The sequence below is a fragment of the Ambystoma mexicanum genome, chromosome 7p, assembly GCF_040938575.1.
Source record: "Ambystoma mexicanum isolate Mex_15411 chromosome 7p, UKY_AmexF1_1, whole genome shotgun sequence".
NCBI lineage: Eukaryota > Metazoa > Chordata > Amphibia > Caudata > Ambystomatidae > Ambystoma > Ambystoma mexicanum.
The window spans coordinates 400,230,721-400,249,510 of record NC_090939.1 but is presented as its reverse complement, the minus strand read 5'-3'; the positions used below and the strand labels follow the sequence as shown (position 1 = coordinate 400,249,510).

The 18,790-nt window shown below is 44.5% G+C and overlaps 1 protein-coding gene across 2 annotated transcripts in view; it reads left to right on the top strand.

Moving 5' to 3' along the window:
* The window catches only part of ROBO1 (roundabout guidance receptor 1), a 2,404,538-nt gene that overhangs the window by 2,313,622 nt on the left and 72,126 nt on the right, over positions 1-18,790 (top strand). For both annotated transcript variants that reach the window (XM_069636443.1, XM_069636444.1), the window contains 2 exons: positions 5,111-5,153; positions 10,372-10,526. In XM_069636443.1, the coding sequence (XP_069492544.1) occupies positions 5,111-5,153; positions 10,372-10,526 (198 nt within the window). The remainder of the gene's footprint in view (positions 1-5,110; positions 5,154-10,371; positions 10,527-18,790) is intronic.

Below are 18,790 nucleotides of genomic sequence, written 5' to 3'. Positions count from 1 at the left end.
GTCAACATTTATTCCAGAATGTTTTTTTCCGTATTCTGAATAAGATAGAAAGATTTTAAACATGCACGAGCTGCACCTTTTTGAGAAATTTCAAGTGAATTGTCCAATATAAATATACCTCAAAAATGCTTGAACTAAACACTGCTCTGCTTGGTGAGTTTGTTGGCAAAGGACGTCATTCGAATCTGCACTACCGTTACCACAAGTGACAATAGTAATTCACTGAAAATGGAGGATATCTGCTGCTCCCTAAAACTCCACCCGGGATCGGCAGAATTACCACATGTGATAATGCTGCATGGCTGCCTGGATCATTACTGCCACTTTTCATGGGGGTATTAATCCATGCCAAAGTAGGTGTTTAGCATTAAACCTATAATCGTGGGGAGTGACAAAACAGGGGCTCGGAGCACATTTAATAACAATAGGGCCTATTGAAAAATGTGTGGCTGCCCCACCCCTTGCCGCATGACTAGGGGTGCGCGAGAGAGGTGCGCCACATGTTTTATGTGCTGGCCGGGCCAGTGCAGTGCATGGGATAAACAGTAGTATAAATAAAGACAATAGATAAAAGTGCAGCCAGCTGGTGGCAAGTGCAAGGGTAAGTGCAGACATAAGGTGTCAAGTGCTGGTAGGGGGCTGTAGGGATACAGAACAGTCCTGTAGTGCAAGGGTTGCCAGGGGGGGCAGTGCAGGTGTGCAACTGGTGTGGAGGGGACCTAGACCCTAGATCAGAGGGTAGCCAGGTAACCAGTGCAGTTTAAGCCAGTTAAGCTCACACTTTTAATATCTGTGTGTGAGCTGCAGTTAATGGTTTGAATTATGGTGAGGTTGACTGAACCCTTCACCCTTATGAGGTTAATACATTGAAAATCATACAATTATGTAATGGTAACACCCAGTAGAGCACTGCAGTCATTAAAGACGGCCTCTCAGCGAATCAGAAGACGTGCTTTGCGATAATTGGTCTCTGATATTCATGGCAAACAGTTGTACGCCCCTGTAATACTATGAACACACACTGCTAATAGCATTCAGATGCCTCCAGAGGTCTGAAAGCTGCATTGTTGCTGCTCTTAAAAGGAGGCAGCTTCTATCATGACATGTTCTGTACGAATATATTACTACTGTGACATTATTTTTAAAGAAAGTTAATTTCCTTTGTTTTTCCACTGGTCGGATGTAGTGCCAAGTCCAAAAGCCGTATCAAGTTGCATCCATGTGTGAACAGTCTGATGGGGCAGCCAGACCTGTAATGTTGGATATTAATGGAACTGATTTGCCATTTATATTACACTTTTGTCAAATCACTCTTTATAGAACTGTTTCACATACGATTATCCTCCAACCTAGTTGGTACTCATTTATGAACCTCAGAATGATGAAAGGCTGAGCTGGCCTTGTCAGATTTCGAACCTGCGACCTTCAGATCACACACAGATCACAGCACCACATGCTGAACATGCAGAGCTATCTTACTGGCTGTGATGACACAGCTTGTTCTGCAAGATACTTAGAATGACATGTATGAATGATTGAATGCCTGCTGCTGTATTTTTAACAGTTGCAATCCTTTGTTAATTTCGAATGTAAACAATATGTATTAGGCATGGTAGAAAATAACTCCCTCCCCCACACCTCTGTCCAATTAGGAGCTGCACAGTCAGCCTCTCAGACCTGCCACGCTGTACCACGATTCGGGTCAGCTTCAGCGTGCATTGAGGAAGCAAAGAGGACAACGGGTGTGATTGTGTACACAAAGTCAGCGGCACCATAGGTGTTGTATGTCACCTTGTACAGCAACCACTACCTGCTCATCAATGCACAGTGTCAGCTGGGCCTGTTATCTCACCACACATGTTCTAAGTATGTTTTATTTATACAACAACCTAATTGTGACCCATTCCATCACGATGTGTGTATGCAAGAGTTCTGCAACCAGTATTCATGGTGGCATAGGTCTGTCTTCCTGTGGAGTCTTCTCAAAGATTCAAAGCAAGTTTTAGCAGGAAAGACCACTTGTCCCATTAAATGTATAATGTCACAAACTGTGGCTGTCCGTTGAGCCAGAACGTATTCTCCATTTTTTCTCAGACTTCCACTAATCCTAGCTAACATTTCGAGCAACAGTCTAGATTTAGACAATGTTTTGTTGCTGCCTATTCCATGTCATATTTCCGCATTTGAAAGACTGAACACAAGAAAGATCGATTTTTCAGCCATTGTTGTGTCGCCTTTAAAATGCTGAAATATCACATTATCCCCAACCCCTTTCCCCACCACCCTAGGTTTCCTAGTTTTACTAGTTTTACTATAAATCAGGGGGGTGTAACCCCCTCAAACCCACTCTTTTCCCCACTCCCTTCCCAGTACAACACACACTGACTACGCACACACAGTCACTTACCGACACTTGCGTGCCTGTCAGCCCTTGCGCGCACTCGTGTCTGGCAGGGGCGTGACAGTTTGATTTAGAGAGACTGCTCTGTGTCTTCCATAATTCGATGCAGCAGCTCCAATGTTACACAGTCTAAAGAAAGACAATTTAGCCAGATGTACAAAGATGTAGTTCCAATTCTTCAGACAGACCTCTGCCAGGTTAATTACCTTTCCTTTTGTCTATGGATCAGAGGCTGAGTTTATTAGACAGGGTACAGCCAACCAATGGCTGTTCTCACCTCTTTTTATACAGATTTTAGGACCAAGACTAACCCTGAAAAATAACTAAATTAGCAGAATTATTGCATCATTTAAGTCTGAATTAAAGTTGCCTTTCCTTGGAAAATTGGAGAAAAAAATCATGTTTTTTTAGTTAAAAAACAACACATTTTCTGAACTACTTAGTAGCATTTCCAAGGCTGATTGGTTGCAGAGTGAATGGCACACATGGATACAGCACACCTTTCCATTTAATTGTATTTACCTTGGGCAGGGTACAGGGGTCTGGAGCACGACCTTGATGTACTCCAGGTGAAATGCACAGAGTCCAAGCCATACTTGCGTGCGGCCATGCTCCATAACACAGAAGAGAAATGCCCAATCTCGTATTAAGACACTTTGTTCTGCTACAGGCAATGCAGAGGGACAGGACAGCAGGCAAACCCACCACTCTCTGTGGGTGGTTGGTGCAGTTGCCACTGTCTGTGTTTGTGCAGGTGGAGGCCAGAAGGAGGGGTTCAGTAAGGCGTCATGGAGGAGAAACATTCTGTGGAATCCTCCCTTTTCACCCCCCACCCACTCCTATAAAAATAGAACTCTCTGCCTGCTCAGCCAATGTCCCCTACTTCCTGGGTATCAGATTGTCAGCTCATTCCACCAGGGAACACTTTGCCAACGTTCAAGAAATGGATAATGCAATCATGCATACAGGCAATATCAGTGCTTTAAGTGGGCCAGAGCTAGCTGGGACCGAGTGCTGGCAGTCTCCAGAAAGGGCTCCTGAGCTGTGGCCCTGCCGGGGCCCACACCCGACTAGCCCAGGGATGCTGATACCTGAGGCAGCCCATGTAGCGGCTGTACGGTTACACAAGCTATCTGCGGGTGTCAGCACTTCGGATTAGAAGAAAAAGCATCAACTTTTCTTTTTTCTAAACCAAAGTGCGGACACCTGCAAGCAGCAGGTGTAAACTTGCAGTGTGGGCTGCCTGATGGGTCTGTACTCTTAAGAAAGGATGAAGGCTTGACTGGCCAGCCCTCCTTTTGTTTCCGAGTAAATGACCATCCCCAGCATAAAGCCCCTGGGCTCCTCACGCTGGCTGATTGCTACTTACTCGGAAACAAAAGGAGAGTTGAGCAGTCCAGCCCTCTTCCTGTTTCAGAGTACAGAGCCATCAGCTGCAGGCAGCACTTTAATTCAAGGAGCCTTTGGTAAAGCATTGCACCATGTGGCTCTTTGAATGAAAAGGCTGCCTGCTGGGTGTGAGGTGGGGCACACTGGTGTCACACCTTTGGTGCGCCCAGCCCCTTCTTTTGTTTAAAAGGAGGGCCTGGACGAATCAAAGGTAGTAATGCCAGTGCACCCCAGCTCTACTTCTTTTAGCAGCCTCATCCCTTAGGCGAGGGGGGCTCTCGATAGGGGGCATGGCCTAATCACACCTGTACTTAGACCACACCCCCTACCGAGATCCCCCTCGATTTCTAATCCCCCTTGAAGCATTTACCAGGGGGCACATATTGCATGCAACTCCCTCCGCCTCCAACTCCCTCAGGGTCAGTCACTTCTCCAAGCTACGAGTTGGTGGTAGATCTCTCTCTTCGGCTGGGGCCTCTTTTTGGAACAGCCTCCCTGCCTCTCTGAAACTTCAGGAGAAACATCTCTGGTTCTGGAAGCACCTCAAGACCTTCCTCTTTGCTTCTGCTTTCTCTCTTCCTCTCCCCTGCTGAACTCGTGGCTGAAACTGAAACTGCACTGGTCACCTGGCTACCCTCTGATCTCGGGCCGAGGTCCCCTCCCCACCAGTTGCACTCCTGCACTGCCCCCTGGCAACCATTGCACTCGGGATCTGTTTCTGTATCCCTACTGTCCCCCTACCAACACTTGGTCACTTAATGTCTGCACTTACCCTTACAATTGCCACTAGCTGGCCACACTTATTTATTGTTTTACTGTGTGATCCCATGTACTGCACTGCCCCCTCCCTTTGCCCCTCGCACTTTTCCCCTCCCCTGAATTGCGCAATCTCAATGTCACCTGGCCTAGTAAGATCGTTGTCTCTGTCTTCCCTCTGTTCCCCCTCCCTTGCCTCGCCGCGTCTTGAAACACTTGTGCATAGGTGTGTTATAAATGCCATATAATTTCATAACTGAGGCAATGGCACCTTTAGAACGTGCACCCACATTACAATCGGGCCTTCATTTATTATTAGAGGCTGTGCATTAGCTGACCTTGTGTAATACAAACTGTCACCGCTGCAGGGCCAATAACATCATGTGTGGCTTGCGTAGTTTCTCAAATCCAGCACCAGTTGTTTGCATTTAGTGGGGTTCTTTGTAGAGGGTGGGTTGAAAAGAACCATCTTTTGTTTTATATGTGCTGCATTGAAATTTCTCTGAAACTGCTAATGTGTGCCCTGCTGACCCTCATTAAATATCTTAATGTTTGGCATTTTAGTGGCCTACCAAAGAGGAGGAGAGGCTGTAAGCAGTGCCGGCAGGTAAGAGTATCCTTCTCTTTTGTCGACGTGTTATCTGCATTGTTCTGTAATAATATTGGCAAATGAGGAGGAGGCATTGGGATCAAATATTTCTTTAAAAATAGCAAACCAACACAATATTTTTTATTGTTCACGTTTTTCATTAATTAACACTGGCAGTAAAGCATGCAGATTTCATGTCTTTGAATACAGAAGCGCGGTCTTTTTTTCTGATCTGAACTAGGTATTTTTTTTGCATCTATATGAATTTCCTTGCTGGGCTAAAAGGCTGCAAGACCAGATTTGGCCGCTTGGGGGAGGTCTTTTACTTCAAATTGAAACACGTCCCGCTGTAACTGGTGATTAGTGAAGTCAGAGTAATCATGCCTTGACATTTGTGAAGATTAAAATACCTGCTTGCTTGCAGGTACTATGCTTTTTTGTGTTTTCTGCTGATGGCAGCAGGTCGTGGTGTGTAAAATAATTCTTACAGCAAAATATATCTGAAATCAAACTCACATACCCAACCTGGGATCTGGCTGTAGATGGAAGGTGCGATTAGCAGGCAGCAACCTAAACCTTGTAGAACTGTTCATCTGCGCACAGCCCTGTCTGTTCCGAGTAGTATAGGGAGGGTAGAAAGCACTGCTGGGAATGTTTCAGAAATTAGGGAATAATTGAGGGCCACGGCTTCGCTGTCTGTGCCTATCATCCACTGTAAAAACGCTCTTTACACTGCGTGAGGCCTACTAGGTTCACAGACGTTACCCTCAATTACTCTGAATTATTCAGATTTACTTTTTTGGGACTCTTACAACCTTCTCAGTGTTAAATCAAACTTATTCCGGTTAACATTGCTGTGGCTCAGCCTCATTACCTTGGAGCCCCGTTGCTCGCACGCCACGACTGTCAATCAGATGACAGACGCCGCCCATTCTCCTGACTGCCAAGTTTATTGAATGCAACAGTGGCTGCGATATTGAAATCATCATGTTAGGTACTGTGTGGCTTAAAATACAAAAAAGTTCTCACTCTCACTGCGTAGCATAATTAGGCGAGAAAGGGTAGCGTGGGGGGAAAAACATTTGACCTCTAATGTAATGCAAGGCAATAAATAGGCCTTTTATACTGCAGTCATTGCCACTGTAATGCCCGCACGGCAGCAAGGCTTGCCCCAGTGCATATTATGCATTGCACACATGATGGGACGCCAGGCGTTTGCCTGCGGTGGAGCAATGAGCAGATTGGCAGTGAGAGATCTGCGTAAAGTGGCAGCGGGAAGTGCATATTAGGAGCCAGGTAAGGAGAGAGAATGAGGTGTGGTGAGGGTGGGGGGGGGGGGCTTCTTAAGTCCGGGTGCATGTGGACTCAGCTTCTCTACGTTGTGTGAGAGGAAAGTGCAGACAAAGCTTCCCAGTGTGGCGTGGAGATGTTGACCAGTTTAGAGGTGTGTTGTTGCTGCAGGCCCGGTTTACTCCGAGGGCGTGCGGTTGGTTGCTTGATGGATTAGTCAAACTGAACTAGTCACTGAAATCAGTGGATCAGATTTCCAAAAGATTCCTAGAATAAAAGTAGCTTATGCAAGGTGGGTGTTGAGCCACACCGCCGCAATGTGGCAGGGATGCCATGCAACTAACTTGCTTGACGAGTGGCCCAGGCAAATGATCCTGTACGTTTCGCCGCCTCATTTCTTTCACCTGCTTGTGCTACTAAACAGACAAGCCTTATGGAGCCAAAATGAAATCATCCACAAAATGGCAGACATGCTTACTGATTCATCCAGTGGTCGAAGTGTATGAAAAGAAGTAATGGAACTGTAGTCCATGCTGGCCTGCCCCGCCTGCTGTTTAAGGGCATGTTTAAACTGCTTCCTACACTTTTATTTTAAAACCATTCTGGGACAGTTTCTAGGAACAGAAAAACCTAATTTAAAATAAGCAGAGTAGCCCCGCTAGCAACGCTCCCGCACACTTCGGCCACTGCATTTATCCCCCGGCTAAATGAAAGACTGACTGTACACTAGCTGAGTATGACAGGGTCCTATGGTGCGCTGCAGAGTATGAGGATTGTCTGAGCCCTTAACGCTGCCCCATGGTGCATCTATGCTTGTGTTCCCGGTTCCTCTAGCGATGCCCTTAGACCTTGGCCCCAGGGGAATCTTTTATGAAGTAAGTGGAATTATTTGGAGAAATAAAGATAACAATACAATACATCCACCCTCTGTTCTTGCTGAAGCAACACTGGCTCGCACCAGTGATGTTTTGTGTGCAAAGTTTGGCTACACTTCAGGGTGTTGCTTTTTGCTTTACAGGGCAGTATTCTGAATGAACAGGCCATCATTTAAAATAATCTCATAAAAAAAGCCCTTCAATACTATGTCCAGCAGCTGGCCAAGCGTAGTAGGAAGACATTGGAAGATGAGAGTCTAGGGACCATGGTCTAGGGTGGTCTTACAGAATTTGCCCATTGGCATCGAGAAGCATCCCACTGCCAATCCCAGCATCTTCTCAGCCCATGGACTCATGAACTGGCATCAGGAACTGTGCTACTACATGTGGAGCTGGACCCTACCTACAGCCACTGCCATGAAGGAATGATCACATTAACGGCATTGATTAAAGAAAAGCAAGCACATTTTGAGAGATCGGTCCACACGGCATTGCCAAAAGTTAATAGTGCAGCATGAGGAAAATTCAGTGGTTTATGTGAAAAGTCTAATGGGGTCATTACGAGTTTGCTGGTATTACCGGCAGATTACAAGTGCCGGTTTTAAATAATAAATCCCCATTCCATGGAGTGCCATAGGACTCCTTGGAGGCATTTTGCTGGTATTACTGGCAATGGTATTATTGTGCCGGCAATCCCAGCAGTTTTTTGCTAGTAGGGGTCGGATTTACCTCCATTTAAGAGCTGGAGGTATATCCTCCTTCCTACCAGCAAACCTGTTGTTTGCCGGTCCAGTAAAAGTGATATGATATGATATTTTATCTATATTGCGCTTGTGCACAGGTGTTTCGTAGCGCGACCAGGCAAAGGGAGGGGAACAGGGGAGAAAAACAAAAACAACGATTTTACTAGACCCAGTGACATTGAGAAGTGGGAGTAAACGTTATTACCGGCACTTTATTACCAGACCGGAAAACTTGTAAAGACCCCCTAAATGTTCTACACATACTTGTGGTACAGTTAAGGGGTTTATCGGCCACTTTTACTAAAAACTGACAAATACTCCCAAAGAGAAGAATAGGGAGTAAAAATACTCACAACCAAAAAATAGGAAACCAGCACATAGGCGCTTGTTCCCCTGCTTTCACCCACAAAGCTCCATGGATATGTGTTGGCCCCAAGTACAAGTAGTGCCAAAGGAAGAAACTGCTATTATCACTTCCTAATCTGAAGAGTCAAAAAAACATCTTTTTGAAGTGCACAAATAGGTACAAAGAAATATTATTACAAAATAAATGTCTGTTCTGGTTATCAAAACCTATTTTTACTCTCTTATCAAATACTTCAATTGAAAATGGGACATACTCTTTCCCTCCCTGAAAAGCATTTTACTCCCAAATTTAAAAAATAGGGAGTAACATGATTCAACTTCGAAATCTTATCTGTAGTACTACTTGCAATATATATTTCGAGCAGATATAGGGCCGGAGTCATTTAATAAATTTCATCGTGCAAAGTGACTTTGCACTGTTGCAAAGTGACTGTGCACAGCCAATAAACGCCCCTATCCACAGAGTACTGCAAAGTGTATTTGTGCAGTCACTTTACACCAGTGCAAATTAGTGCAAAGCCTTTTTGCACTCCAAAAATACACTTTGCACCACTAGGTGAATCAGGGTGTTTGTTGACGATGCAAAGTCACGTTGCAGCAGCGCAAAAGTCACTTTGCACAGCGCTCAAAAAATTCCATGACCCAGGCCCCCAATGTGAGCTTCTTATGCTGTCCTATGAAAACATGTAAACAAACATTTGTAGACTAAAGTCATAATTTATGGGGACATGTAGCCCCATCGTAATCTCTTTGGGTGTATTCTGTGGGTAGGCAATAATTTCCTATGAGTCAAATATGATGTCCTTTCATCAAAATCCGCTACATCAGTTTTTATACATCAGTTTTGCACGTCGTGCAAAATGTCTTCCACTTCTAAGCACTTTAATCGCAGCCGTGAGGTTCATTCATGTAATTGTACTAATTTTTGTAACCTAAAAAGAATGAAAGGTTAAGCCGACCCTGCCCGTGTTCAAACGTGTCTGATGTGAGCACTTAACCCATCAGCCCTCCAGACAATATATCAAATAAAAAAGGTTAGAGTAGAACGAGTGAGTGCATGTGTGAGCAAGAATATCAGAAAATGAGAAACAGCGCCGAAACACAAACTCTGTCACTTCTAGGAACACAATAATGTGATCCCAAGTGCTTTAATTGCTAAGATTGAACTTTAATTTATTTATTATAACACACCTAATACCATACCCGAGTTTGGTTTCTAAGCGCAGATCCAGGGTTCGAACCTCTGTGGCTCTGCGTGGTCTTGCTTCCAAGAACAGCATGTTGCCCCTTATCCTCCGTTCACAACCCACAACTGTAGGTCCTAACTGAACTGGAGGACCTTCGTTCCCATGAGAATCGCCAATAACATCCCCCAATTAAATCAGTGCCGAACCACCAATTACTGACCAAGCTTTTGCACCAAATGTATATTGCGTTCCTTCTGAGCAGTGCCAGTGCTGACTAATAAAAGAAGGGTTCATACATTAGAACTGCTCTGTTATAAATAGGATTACTTGTTCGATTCCATGTGTGTAAGGGTGTAGCGGTCAAAGCCAACAGTGTCCCCACCTTACAATTGCATTTTGCACAATGTTTGGAAGAGGGGAATTAGAGATTGATTTTCAGGAGGCCAAGCAGATGGAATGTTGTAATCCTAACTGTGTAAGGGAACGCTGCGGCGCGACATTATACGCCATTATCTTCCAGTGACTCTTAAAGGAAACAGATTGGCGTCAAAAGCCTCTTGTCGTTCTTGCCAACGTGCAATGTACAACTGTAAGAAACATTGCATGACTTTTAGAAATAAAGCCGACAGTGCATTGTAACTTGTGAAGCAAAGGGGTGGGCCCCCTTCTCAACTGGTGCTAGGATTTTAAGGGCCCGTTACAGCTGAAACCGCGAGCAATCAGAATGTGGCAATGAATGAACGCCAATCACCTGGGCTTTTTCCATGTCTTTCAGGCCCGGACTTCTGAACATCACAGAACCAGCCGCCCAGCCCTGGCTTGCAGATACCTGGCCAAACACTGGCAACAGTCACACTGAGTGCCCCATCAACTGTTGCACTTCGGGCAGTGGAAACAGCGACAGCAACCTTGCAACGTACAGCCGGCCAGGTGCGATGCCATTCCCACCTAGGGGGACCACTATTCTCCTTATTCCATGCCCACCTTGTTTTATGTTATGTTATTCTGCATGTGTACTGCATCCATCGCCACAGTAGTGGGCATATGCCTCTTAGTCTTGTGTGTGCATCTCCTAAACATAACCCTTCCCTGGGTGATTTTTGCACCTCCTTGATGTGTCTTCCCAATGTGTCTGCTTGTTCCTCCTGCACTGTGCCCATTCTGCAGGTAACAGCTGAGCTTCTCTGCCATATATCTGCACAACCACTGAACAAACTATTGTATTAGCTGAGAACACTGCTGCCAGCAGGATGCACTCGAGTTTTGGCTCTTCGCTACTCCCCCGCCCCTCCCTCACCCACCGTCCCAAAGCCCATATTGTTGAAGATGCAGTTTAGCTCTAAGTGGCAAGAGCAGATGTTGGCAGTCAAACCCAAACTACTTCTTACAGACCAGCAGGTGCTGATCACTGCCATTTGAGATCAGTGTAATCTGTGGCCTTGCAGTTGCACTGTTAGATTTTAGAATGAGAGCGTATCATCAGAGGGCTGCTTGGAAGAAGCCCATCTCTATAGCAAAACCAGGGGATTCGCTTTGAGTTGTGAACTATTTAGATATAATCATGATTTCACAAAGCAGTGCATTGGTATTAAACACAAGCTATTCCATTGCTCTGCTGGGGGTGGGGGGGGGGAGCACTTTACATGATTAGTTACTCGCAATTGTTTGTGGTGTTGGGAAATTCATAGGCATTCAAATATGAGGCATCAAGCCTGGTGTATTTGTTGGCTAAGCCACTTACATTGACACTTTAGATTACGTAAGCATTTTACTCAAGCTAAATGACGAGCCTCACACTTGCTCTCTTCCCAACACTCAACAATCATGTGCCCGACCTATGGGCAGTGGTGCTGTTCAGGGGCGGACTGGGAACCAAAAGAGGCCCTGGAATTCATGTTCAAAGTGGGCCCATATTGCACAAGTTCAGCAAGCCAAAGAACGTTTAGAAATACCACATGAAAAAGGCCCAGGGTGCAGAGGCCGACCGGGAAATCTCCAGAGTTCCCTATAAGCCACTCCACCCCTGGTGCTATTGGCAGGTGTAATTCAGAGTCATGGTTTCCCATGATCCTATTTGAGATCAGACAGTACACCTCCACTTCTCATGTATCTTCCCTGAGTGTCTCTGCGCATCTGCATTCCGTTTCAAGAGGTGACTCTGAGCAAGAAGGCCCTTTCGCCCAATGGACACGTGTATTTGACAACATACAGATTTCCACTGGCGTGCTTAAGGAAAATGTTATCGATCAGCCAATAATATGTTCTTATTGCTATCTGTGCCCACATGACCCCATAAGAAAAGCTGAGGATGTGTTTGTATGGGGCATAGGTGGAGTAGAAAACGTGAATCCTAGTGTGTTGATGTGTCCAGTCCTGAAGTACCTGAATCCTGTGTTACTCTGGTTCTACGGGGTATGTGAGGACACATGTGTATGTGACTATCCAGAAGGGGGATGCCAAGATCTGATCAATTAGAACAGTAGGAGTTTAGGTTTGCCACTGACGTGGGTGTTTGTTAGATAGTGCTAAGAAATTCAGGTTTTTCATTGCACCATTATAGTTGATGTGCTACAGACAGGATTAAAATTTGTCATGTGTGAGTGCAGGTCTGTTACGAGATGTGGTGAGGCCCGGGGCAAAACATTTGGTGAGGCCCACTTATGATTTTTTGCACTGAGCCAGCTGCGGCACCCCCACAAATAGGAGACTCGAGAAATCTCCCCTTGAGTTTGTGTGGAGGGACCCAAATATGGTTTATTTCTACAACTGCAAATCATCAACTACAGCAAATTTAGATTTCTCTACTGAAGAAAGGTTTATGTCAGACTAGCTTTTGTATCATATGCATAAATATATATACAATGGTATGACGGCATGTGGTGCGTGATGCCAGCATTAAGGAGCACCCTGTGCCTGTGTGCACATTAAAACACACATCATACACAGTGGCAGTCAGATGATGTACAGTGGAGGCGGGTGAATTTCTGAACTGAAGAGGTTTAAATGTTTAAGCCAATTATGCAGCATCAACAGAGCACAGGGAGGGAGCCCAAACCAAACAAGGGTTGCTTGATGGGGTTTCTCACTCCCAAGAAAATGTTTGAAACATGGGTTAAAATTATGCATTTTACAGCACTTTCTTTGCAAAATTGGGTAGAAATCCATACAGTTTGTAATTGGTTTTGTATGGTAGCACATGGAAAAACCAAAAAGTTGCAAGTCACCAACCATGCACAGGAATATTTTCCAATGCATTCCATGCTGCCTTTGCACACAACATATATTGGTACAGAAATATATTCATGCTTGTTGTTTCCATGTATGTCCATGCAGGCTGCACCAATATTCCATTATTACCATGTACGGACTCCCACCCTGTAAAAATGCCATGCCGCAGAAAGTATGTCGAGGCTGACTGTGCACCATAAGCGTTACTACTGGCTAGACTGGCCTAAATTCAAGGTGGGCCAGTTTAGCCAAATAGTATGTTTGCTTTAACCTTGATGTATAGTCCTGTGCATCAAGAGTAAAGAAAAACAAGCATTGGCAATGCTAACAGTTTGGGCTTTTGTGTAGGTATGGGAAAGGCACTGCTGTATTGGTATTTACTAACCATTGATGTTAGGAGGTGCAACATGGTTTGAGTACCTGAGCATCTAACAGCAGTACCTGGCAAATGCCTAATACGTATACACAAGCCAAAACTGTTGGCTTTGTCAGTGTTTGTTTTTAACAGGACTTCAGTAAAAGACATGCAGGGTGCTTTTAAATAGAGTGACTGAAGGCAGACCTGGTCAAGACATTTGCATTACACTGGTACTGTGCTTACAACTCCAAGTAATTAACTCTCAGAAGACCCCTTTGAGAAATCACTCACAGACACTGTGAGGGCAGAGTTTGATGGCAAGGCTTGATTAAAGCTAGCTCAAAGAGGTCCAATATGGAAGTGATTTGGGTGGGATGGGCAGGGACTGGTTGTTATTTGCCATAGGGATTAGTATGGCCATGAAAAGTCATTGAATGGCAAAATAACGAAACAACATCTACAAACTTTGTGTCCCTCCTCATCTGCCATTTCTCCCTATCTGTTCTCAGTGCTGTCACCGGGACTGGAATTTGGCAAAATATTACTCACAGGATCTCAGATCCAGCTCCACAATCCTGGGAAATCTATGTACACTATACGTTTATTTTAGAATGCTGTGATGTGTACATGCTTTAAACTATGTTGGGCAGGGCTTTGAACTGTGGTTGCGAGGTTCGAAAGTGAGGTAATCCCCCAACCCCCTCCCCCAGGACAACTCGATGGTCTGAACAGGAGCCCTGGTGAAATCCATTGTCAATGTTGCACTGTACTGGAATATTGATGTGCATTTTTTAGGTTTAAAAGGGGTGCAGATTTTGAACTTTGTTGATGATAAATCCCTTGAGGGGAACAGGTAAATGTTATGATATGGCATACGTCATTTATAACGCTCCTGTACACAAGTGTTTCTGGGTGCGACAAGGCAAGGGAAGACAGAGGGAGTACAATACAAATGATCTTAGTAGGCCTTCTGACATTCAGATCATGCAAGTACCACGGCGCTACAGTGCAGGGGGGATCGAGAGGGAGAAGTGCCAGGGAGCGGGAGGGGAATGGAGAGTGGAGTTGAAGATGACACCAAGGTTTTTTGCCTCACAGGAAGGCAAAGGAAGAGGGCCGAAGGAGGGGGGCCAGAATGAGAGGGGGAAAGCCGGCACAGGGGTCCAAATGAGAAGGATCTCAGTCTTCCTGGCATTATGTTCATGGGAGTGATTACAATACCTGCCTTAAACCCTCCTAATCCTACCATCACTGTACCTGGCTCCTTTCACTGCGGTAGGTAGGAGGGATGCCACAGTAAAGAAAGTCTATTTCCACCGCTATTTGTTCGCTAAAGCAATAGTTTTGGCTTATTGGTGGCACAACTAATAACCCAAACAAAAGGAATGCCATGCAGTGGAGCAACACATTTGAGCAGATCGGGCTGTAGCCCCCTCCTGAAATGTTGGGCTTTGTTGCCGCGACCTGGCTACATGGGCGGTGCCAGCACTTGGCTGGGGAGGGCTTACGCCCTCCCACTTTGAGGCAGATAGCCTCTTTCAATGTGTTGCAGCATGTAGCACTCAGTAAGGAGCGGCATCAGCATGAAACATGCAGAGCACAAATGCCTATTCACGGAATATCAACAGGCTCACTTTGCATAGCATTATGAAAGTAAACAACCTCTGAATTGGGGTGAAAGGTGCGACAATGGCCAAAGGGAAGGTGCAATAGCTGTTCAGCTTTCTAGCTGGGCTTAGGTAGGCTACTAGCCCACCTACGGGTTATGTGTTTGTTTTGGTGTGCCACCTCAGTGACCTCATAAGGCCACCCCTATAAAAAATGTCTGTGGGCGCCACTGGTCTCTAGTGTAAGGTTGTAGCTTTTCTTTAGGTGAGTCAAATTATTCAGGAAGATGTGTGGTGTTGCTAAATGAGGAGTTCATGTAGTGGGGAATGGATGCTTCGGGTGCCCTCCATGTACATGCACTGGGGAGCAAACATGCCCTGCTTCCTTTCCAGGAGCATGAGAGGTGCTAATGCCCAGGGAGAGTCATGCCAGGTTGGTGCACGATTGTAGCAGTATTGGTTTCCTTCCAGATAGGTCACATGGTGCACAACCCAAAAGGGTCAGTTTTCCAATCATTATTTGCTGATGGTTCCAAGTGAGCTTGTACTACGTTCATATGACACGCTGAATTAATTGCATTTTGACCTCAAGGTGCGTACCCCAAAACACTGAATTTTCCAATAGTCGTTGGCTGATGTGTTGCATGTTCGTTTGTCATATGTTCTTATATCTTGTACCTGAGGAGGGCGAGGTTCCCTCTGATGGAACGTTTCATGTGTTGGTGTCCGTTGTTTGAGGCTTTAGCGATGGTTTAAGCTAGTGGTAGTTCAATAGCTAGGTTGTCAGCTGTTTTCTTAAGGTCGACTGATCTTCTATTTGGAGGTCTTTCGCAGGTTCCAGAGTTAAGTTGATAGGAAGGTGGAAGGGGTTTCCAGTTGCATGATGACACTGTTTTCCAGGTCATCCTTGCTAGATCGAAGTACTTTTGATGTTGAGCCATGGATGGATTTCCCAGTGATGGATTCTGACCCTCTTCCAGGAAAAGTGGGATGGGAAATGCACAGAGATTTTAACCGAATCCTCTGATCGGTACCAGGTAGGGCATTATGCATCAGATTATTCAGAGCTGGAAGAAGCCATTCTTTATGGTAATTTTAACCTGAGGTTCTTTGAGTTACGGTTGCTGTCCATGACGAGCCTGAGGTGTATGACCGTCGCTGGAGACAGAGAGCAAATTCCAATTTTTCTGAGCCAGGGGATTGCTGTGGCGTTTGTTTGTGTAGTCCCAGAAATCCTCAGCTCTGTCATGATGGGTTGAGTTTGAGTCTGTGAGGTATGTTGCATTATTTGTAGGGTTGTAAGGGTTTTTTGTGAGTTTGTAGATGACTTGTATGTCATCTGTATAGTTGAAGCATGTGAGGTCTGAGTTCATAAATTCCATGAGCAAGGTCATACAAATGTTGAATAAAGGAGGCAAGACTGGATCCTTGGGGGTACATCACATGTCATTGTGCGGCGGCATGAATTGAATGGGGCCATGGGTGCATGTTTGTCCATTCTGTCAATTGTATACATTGTCAACAGTCTTTCTAGTAGTATTTTGTGGCTGACAATGTTGAATGCAGAGGAGATGTTCAGTAGGATGTGCACACTGTTGTTCAAGTTATTTGTTGATGCTGTCCAGCATTGAGCGTTGAGCAGATTCTGTGTCGCTCACTGGTCTGATTCAGTGTTTTGTCTCATGAAGGAGGTTGTGGCCACAGACACATTTCTTAAGGAGTTGCAAAATGATGGGTTGGAGATTGGAGGTTTATGGCAATTTCTCCCCCTCTTTTTTTATTTTGGTTGGAGTCCATTCATCCTTGTTCCCCTACACATCTTCCATTGATATATTTGTCACCAGCGTATACTCTCTTGTATTCCATTGTTTCCCTTGTACACACACTTCATTAGTTTCCCTCACTGCAAACCGTCGCCTTGCCCCCTTCCTTTTCTCCTTCTGTTCCCACTCAATTCTTATTTTATTGCTAATCATAATACTAGACATCCCACACTTCCCTTTATTATTGTTTACATTTCTAATTTGTTTTTGCTTACTACGGTTTCCCTGGATGTATATTTGATAAAGAGGAAACATGTTTTTCCATCATCAACAGGTTTTCATAATGGGGGAGCATCGTTGAGCGTAGAATTCGTCTCCAGGCGAGCACAGCGTATGGCAGTAGGTGCTGAATAACGAACTCGTTAAATTAACATAAGGAAGGCTTGAGCTGAGACAACGGAACACATCATTTATTGAATAAAAGAACATGGCCCTCAAGTAGGGAGCATGTTTGTGTGGATTGAATATTCAGTAGGTGAAGTGGGAGTCTATAGCACATTGTAAGATTTTTTTTTTCTTCATATTGCAAGATTTTTTTGTCTGCCAGGCTATTATGCAAGTCTATGCAAAACGCACAAGCATACTCGTCCTTGGCACTTAAGGGGTTATTTTAATGGGTGATAGTGAGTTCATGCACCTAATAAGAAATGGGGCAGATCCCTGTTTTAGATTTAAAGCCAGAACATTTTAAATCGCAAACTCTTTTCTGATTTCGTTGTCTCAGAGAAATAAACATGATAATGTAGGCAAGAATTGTACGGCAAATAGATCTAGGATATAACCTAGCAGATTCCAAATGCACCATTTATAGTCAGTGGTCAATAGGCAGACATGGGCAGCACTAGTGACCTCGCCAAAGAGGCCAATCATGACTTACATGTTTGCATGCAGTTAAAATCCACACTGCGAAGATGGATGGGCAAACTCAATTTTCAGATAGAAAAGTGGTTAAATTGCACCTGGTACAAATTGTACTTGACGACCCTTTCCTAGATTGGACCTTGTATAGCTAGAATATGTGTCTCTCTAAAATTCTCACATATTGCCATTTAAAAATGCTTAAAACATGCTCTTGTAAAGACCTAAGAATTAAACGACTAGGGAGACCCAAAGTAACGTTATAAATGTTGCGAACAGAGGTTTTCCAGGATAAAAGGCAAACTCACTTCTCTTGGTATGTTATTAGAATTTGTAGTGCAGCACGGCTATTTGTATGGTCTCCAGGAGAGGGTGGTTGTGGTCAATTAATAGGAGAGGGAAAGGCAAGATTTCAGTGCTGTGTGTTGTGTTTGCAGACCAAAGGTTCCATGAGCTCTATGTTCTTGTAAACCTTCCCGGTGAGAAGTGCAGAAGCCACCAAACGCTATTTTTCCACATGGGGGCAGCCTCATGAATATAGTGTGGGAGTGTGTTAGTCAGGAGCTGAGTATGTTGGTTGTAGTTAGAGGTGTGCTTTTTAATAAAGCCATGTGTGAGTGGCAGGTTTGTGTTTGTGTGTGGTGGCTGAGGTGGAGAGAAATTGAGGGTTACTCCAAAGTAAGGAGTATTCGTGGAGTTTTCATAGTGCTTTCAATTTATTGGTCCTGCTGTTGGGTGCATTTTGGTGAGAAGAGTTGAAATAGTATTTCCCAATTTGGCCACCTCATTTTCAACAAATTCATTTCTTTACTAAAAACAATGTAACGGGCCTGCTTGTACATGTTGGACACATCATGCATTTCACCTTTCATCCGAAAACTGTTTTTCATGGGCAAATGTTTGAAGCACATTTATTCAATTTATGTCACCATTTTCCTAATGTAAAACCCTTATACCCGATTGATTGATATTTTTATTTCTGGTGTCACCTTTATGAAAAAGAAAAAAAAGGTATATATATGAATATCATTTTTTATGAATTCAATTACAGAAAAGAATGCAGAGTTTAAATCTGAGCCAAATTTAAAGGTTTGTGACTAGCTTAAAATGGCGGCTCTGTTATACTTCATTTGAGATGAACATAAACAGGTCACATGACCGGAGTGATTCGGATTTCTGTTTCCTGTGGGAGTTAGTTATAAACAGCCTGTGAGCCTTAGGCTGCAAAACTAGCCTGAGGAAGTCCCTGTGAAGGGATGGAACGTTTGGCACTACTACAGTGGCTTTGACACCTGTAACCAGTTCTGTAAGTCCATGCTG